The 6,206-nt window shown below is 31.9% G+C and overlaps 1 protein-coding gene across 1 annotated transcript; it reads right to left on the reverse strand.

The window, feature by feature from the left end:
- Positions 1-319: 319 nt before the first annotated feature.
- Positions 320-4,602, reverse strand: LOC103030313 (hepcidin antimicrobial peptide). Its single transcript, XM_007239923.4, has 3 exons — positions 4,373-4,602; positions 2,548-2,655; positions 320-817 (listed from the first exon to the last, which is right to left on the reverse strand). The coding sequence occupies exons 1-3, from the start codon at positions 4,463-4,465 to the stop codon at positions 719-721; spliced, it is 300 nt and encodes a 99-aa protein (XP_007239985.1). The 5' UTR covers positions 4,466-4,602; the 3' UTR covers positions 320-718.
- Positions 4,603-6,206: the final 1,604 nt, after the last annotated feature.

Raw genomic sequence — 6,206 nt, forward strand, 5'->3', positions numbered from 1 at the left:
ATCTAGCTAGCTTTCCCGTTCCACCTTAAATAGCACTAAATCTTTTTGTAAGCTATCTAGCTAGTTAACTTTCCCATTCCACCTTAAATAGTAATAGTTTGTTTTGGAAGCTAGCTAGCAAGCTAACTTACCTCTTCCTCCTTATATGGTACTAGTTCATCTCAGCAGATAATTAACTTTCATATTCTTCCTTAAATGGTACTAAATAATCTTGGCAGCTAGCTAGCAAGCTAACTTCCCTGTTCCACCTTAAATAGTGCAAGAAAAGAGAAACAGGGGTCCAAGAACTAAGCCCTGGGGGACTCCTGGACTGCATTGATAAATTTTATGAAACATGTTTATTAAAAACGCCGTATCACAAAAAGTTCACTTAATGCGTGAGTTAATATATGTACAACATGCATAAAAATATACAAAATACAGTCAAAAACATCCATCAATATAGAATAAGCATACAGAATAAGTATTTTCCTGCCATTCACTGATAAAACAATTAGCTAATAATGCTAAATGAAGCTATTTAAGCTTTACATAAGCTTCTAGAGAGGTCAAGGCTGTTTAGACCCGTTTAGCATTAGCATTAGCTTTGTTGAGATGCTGTCACCGCTTCAGGAAATCAGTGGAAGATGACAGGATGTGCAGCAGGGATGATTTCAGTTCGATAAATAAGTTAAAAGTCTCTGGATTTCTCAGTAATATATGAGCCGGGTCCAGGTTATTAGAATCTGCAGCAGAAGCCGCATCCTTTATTCTTGCAGCAGTTGCAGCAGTACCGGCACAGCGAGAGGTGACTCTGACGCTTGGTCCTGAACAGCACCTGAACAAAAAGGGCAAAGCTATTAGTCACCTTATACTTATATGTGGACTTTTCTACAGTTTTTGGCACTGTATTATATTAACTTTGGATCAGTAGTCATAAATTAAACTCAGGATATATAACATTAAATACGCTAAAAAAAAATGAAATAAAAAAGGATATATTTTCTATCAGAATAACTTATATTAACATAATCAGGACGTATGGGTTTAGCTTCTGAACCCTTCCACCAACTTTCCCCTAGTCCCATTTCCACACTCAGGGTTGCCAACTACAGAACACAACAGCACCAGCATGCAAACAGTGTGCTTTATCCATGATAACAGGAGAGTTGGCTAATTTTTTTGTGCTGAACAGGTAATCACTGAGCTTCAGTAAGGTTCATTAACCATAGCTGAATTACTTATTCTAAGTAGCTTTAGATAAATTCATAAGCATTAATACAAGCTTGGAGCAGCAAAACAGACGTATTTTGCAGGCTATAAAACACATCAGATTATAAGGTGCATGATCAATAAACATCTGTTTTCTGGTCTATTTTTATACATAAGGCACACCGAATTATAAGGTGCATTAGAAGACACTAGTAAGGGTGCCTACATTGAAGTGAGCAAGATTGTCGCCATGTTTCTCTTCTAATGGCAAAGCTGGGGGAAAATGAATGCTGGATGTTAATCTACACAGATTTCTCTCCTGAAAACTGTTTATTTGGGTGAGTAAAGCGCTTCCGTTTATTAACAGTAAGTTTAGATTTCCAATATTTTCTATTATCTAAGGGAGAGTTTCAGTGAAGTTTCTCCAGCACTAAGGCTGGGTGCAGCAGCATTAGCATTACCCGCTAACCGCAGAGCTAGTGAGACATAAATGCCAGGTAGCGTTTGTCCCATGTAGCTTGTTTTAACACTGACACCTCCGAACGGGCGAAAGAGCTAGCGCTGTGGTAGCGGCTAATGCTAATGCAGCTGCACCCAGCCTTAGTGCTGGAGAAACTTTACTGAAAATCATCCTTATAATGCTGTACTTTAGCGGAGTGATTTTACTGGTAGAATTTATATATAAGGAGCACTTTCAGTTTTGGGGAAAATTAAAGGATTTTAAGTGTCCAAAAAATATAGTACAGTATATACAGCTCTTGAAAAAATTTGAGACCACTTAAAAGTGATGAGTTTCTTTGATTTTACCACATTTGAAAAGCTCTGGAATATAATCAAGAGGAAGATGGATGATCACAAGCCATCAAACCAAACTGAACTGCTTGAATTTTTGCACCAGGAGTGTAAAGCATAAAGTTATCCAAAAGCAGTGTGTAAGATTGGTGGAGGAGAACATGTCAAACATGAAAACTGTGATTAAAAACCAGAGTTATTCCACCAAATATTGATTTCTGAACTCTTAAAACTTCATTAAAGCATTATTGGAGGTCTGAAAGCTCTGCATCTTTTTTTGTTATTTCAGACATTTCTCATTATTTTCTGCAAATAAATGCTCAAAATTATAATATTTTTATTTGGAATTTGGGAGAAATGTTGTCTGTAGTTTATAGAATCAAACAACAATGTTCACTTTACTTGAACATAAACCTATAAATAGCAAAATCAGAGAAACTGATCTATATGAATAAAAAAAAAAGTGTTTAAAGCCATCTGTTGCATGGTGTTGCATCATTATCACATATGTTGTTTCATATTAATATAGCCCTGGGGGGTGCTATGTTTATGGTCAGTGCTCACCTCCTCAGGCCTCAGTGTCTCCTCTGCTGCTGAGGCTGCAGTCCACTGCTGTTCTGACTGAGGAACTTCACTGTCCATCTGCTGCTGCTGCTCGGCCTGAGGATGAGTCTAAAGAGGAGGAGGAGGAAGAAGAAGAAGAAGATGTCAGGAGATTTAAAACTATTATAGAAAGTCTGTGATCAGCAAGTTTACACTTATAAAGTCTTTACTGAGAACTGAGAAGTTACACTATAGTCTATAAGTAGCATTAGCTAGATGACATTTAGAGAACAGATAATCCAGATTATAAAGGAACACATAAGGAATCATGTTGTAACTTAAAAGTATTAAAACAACCCAAAATACCCTGTGAAGAAGCTTTTAGGAGCTCTTATCTGGTGTTCTGTTAACTGGCACTTTCTGATTAATGTATTCTGTGCAACAGAGGTAACTCTTCCTTTCTCTTCCTGATGAGTGCCAGTTTCATCATTATAATGTAACGTATAATGTATTTTTGATGGGTTGAAATTAAAAAAAGAAAAAAAAATTTAAAGTTCTTGAATTTGTTCTTTTTTGGATTGACTGACATTTTTTTTCCGTAACGTCATATATATATTTTTAAGTGCTAGTATATATATATATATATATATATATATATATATATATATATATATATATATATATATATATATATATATATTTATATATTTTTTAATTTTATCATTTGTTTTTTATTTATATATATATATATATATATATATATATATATATATATATATATATATATATATATATATACTTTTTATATATTTATTTATGTTTAAATGCCTGTTTCATTACAACCTAATTTATAACGTATTTTTGATGGTTTATGCAGTGACTGCACTTGAGCTTGAAATTAAAAAATAAATAAATAACTAAAAACTTTTAAAGTTTTGGAACTTCATAAAGTGATAAATATATATATATATATATATTTTTTTTCCCCTTACTTAGTTGAGTAATTATTTTGAGAATGTTACAAATTAGAAATTAGAAATTCAATCAATTAACTCTTGAAAACCCTTGTGGAAAAAAAGAAGTATACTTTAAAAGTATGTTCAAATTAGGTAAAGAATACTAAAAGTGCTTTTTTAATTTAATATACTTTATGAAAAAATACTAATTATATACTTACTCTGTATTTCCATTGAGGAATATGCTTATATATATATATATATATAGATAGATAGATAGATATATATAGATATATATAGATATAGATATAGTGGTATTAAATATTGCTTAAAGTGCACTTTAGTGTAGTTTTTTATTTTTGGTTGCATTAAGCTGTACACAATATGTGCATCAATATGCAAAGTAGTACATTTACAATATACTTCAAGTGTATTTAAAAGGGTGTATAAAAAAGAAGAAAAACAACTCAAAAGCACAATTTAATGCTTTTATGTTGTGTTGTATTAAAATTCTTAACGCTTATTTACAACTAAAATACATAAGTTGTGATACATTGTATGTATGTATTTAAGTACATATTTTAATGTTAATGTTCCATGTTAAGCATACTTTCTAAAAATATATACTAAATACACTTTTACTTTACAAGTAATCAACTCTTGATGAGTTCAGCGCAGCTGTTAACTGAAAGCCTGAATTCCAGGTGATGCTACCTCATAAAGCTGAGCATAAAGATGAGCAAAGCTGTCAAATCCTAGCATGAGCTGCTACTTTTTGAGGAATCTAAAATATAAACTCCTAAAATATATTTTAGTTTGTTTAACACTTTATATGGATGATTTTAGTATTAATCTACAGTGCAGAACATTTAATTGGATCAGGAACTCACCTCGGACTGAGAGAACGGTACTGCTGTGGTCTGCAGGATGCAGATGCAGGTGACGGTGAGAGCCACGGCACAGACTACACTGATGGACTTCATTTCCCACAATTCTTCACTTCTCCTTTAAAACAGCTGTAGTGATTCAGTGCAGCTCTGAGTTCCTCTTTACTGAGCTTCCTCTGGGGAGACAGTGACCGTGAACTGGTTCCTGGCCTGGTTCTTAAGCTGGTTCTACCTGTGATCTGAGCTCAGTGCTGGTATTTATGACCCTGGGCATTAGCTCCGCCCCCTGCACTGAGCCGACCCCTTCCAGTCAGCTCTTACCCAACAGCCCTGGGAGTTTCCACACACTCAACTCATCCAACACCACACTCATCACTTTCACCATCATCTTCCTCATCTTCATCAGTTCTGCTATTTATAGGTTTATATTTGAGTAAAATGAACATTGTTGTTTTATTCTATAAACTACAGACAACATTTCTCACAAATTCCAAATAAAAATATTCTCATTTAGAGCATTTATTTGCTGAAAATAATGAGAAATGGCTGAAATAATAATAAAAAAAAAAAATGCAGAGCTTTCAGACCTCAAATAATACAAAAAAAAAAAATCACATTTTTCTTCATGCATCTTGGCATCATGTTCTCCTCCACCAGTCCTACACACTGCTTTTGGATAACTTTATGCTTTACACTCCTGCTGCAAAAATTCAAGCAGTTCAGTTTGGTTTGATGGTTTGTGATCATCCATCTTCCTCTTGATTATATTCCAGAGGTTTTCACTTTTTTTGGTAAAATCAAAGAAACTCGTCATTTTTAAGTGGTCTTTCATTTTTTCCAGAGCTGTATTTTTTCATCATTAATAGTTGCACTGGCACTATTACTACCTCTATAATATTAACAATACACAATAATGATAGTGACTAATTGTCATTATTGGTAAATTGTGTCAGTCCCAGTCAAAAGTTTGGATGCACTTTCTCATTCAATGTTTGTCTTCATTTCTTTTTTATATTTTTATTTAAATTTTTCTCCTGTTTTTCTCACCCTTTAATTTATTTATTTTGTCTTTTACTTCATCTAATTTTCTATTTTACATTTTAGCCTTTTTATTTATTTTATTCATTTCATCCTTTTATTTATTTTACTCCCTGTTCTCATCTTCTTATTTTTTCATTTATTTTGTTATTTTATTTATTCTATTATCTTGTGTTTTAGCTTTTATTTTATTTTCATCACTTTTTTATAATCTTGGTGGTATTTAAGCTACTTCTTCATTTCTTAGTCTTGTTTCTTTTTTTGCATATTTTATTATTCTAATTATTTATCTTTCTATTTTTATTTTATCTTAATTAAATATTATATGTTTTGCTTGTTTTTTATTGTATTGTTTATGAAGTTCCTTATTTTAGCTTAATCTGCTTAAATAAATTGTAATTTATCAAATATAATTTAAATAAAAAAATATAAAATACATTTTAATTTAAATTTATTTTCAGTCCTTTAAGTTTTAAATGTTTGGCTGTATTGGAAATGAGGGTTAACTTCAGTTGTGTTGGTGGGAAGATGGGTAGATTGGTAGGTAGGTGGGTAGATGACTGATAATTTATCTGTTTCAGCTTTTATTTTATCTTCATCATTTCTTTATATCTATAGCTTGGTGTTATTTTAGCTGTTTATTTTTTTAGCCCTCTATTTCTTTCTTTATTATTTGTGCTCATATTTTATTATTTCTAATTATTAATCTCTTTATTTTATTGCTTTACATTTTAGTCTGTCCAATTGCGCTTTTATTTTGAATTATTTTATTTCTTGTTGATTAAATCTTAGATTGTTT

This window comes from Astyanax mexicanus, chromosome 1 (genome assembly GCF_023375975.1).
Source record: "Astyanax mexicanus isolate ESR-SI-001 chromosome 1, AstMex3_surface, whole genome shotgun sequence".
In the NCBI taxonomy this organism is placed as follows: Eukaryota; Metazoa; Chordata; class Actinopteri; order Characiformes; family Acestrorhamphidae; genus Astyanax; species Astyanax mexicanus.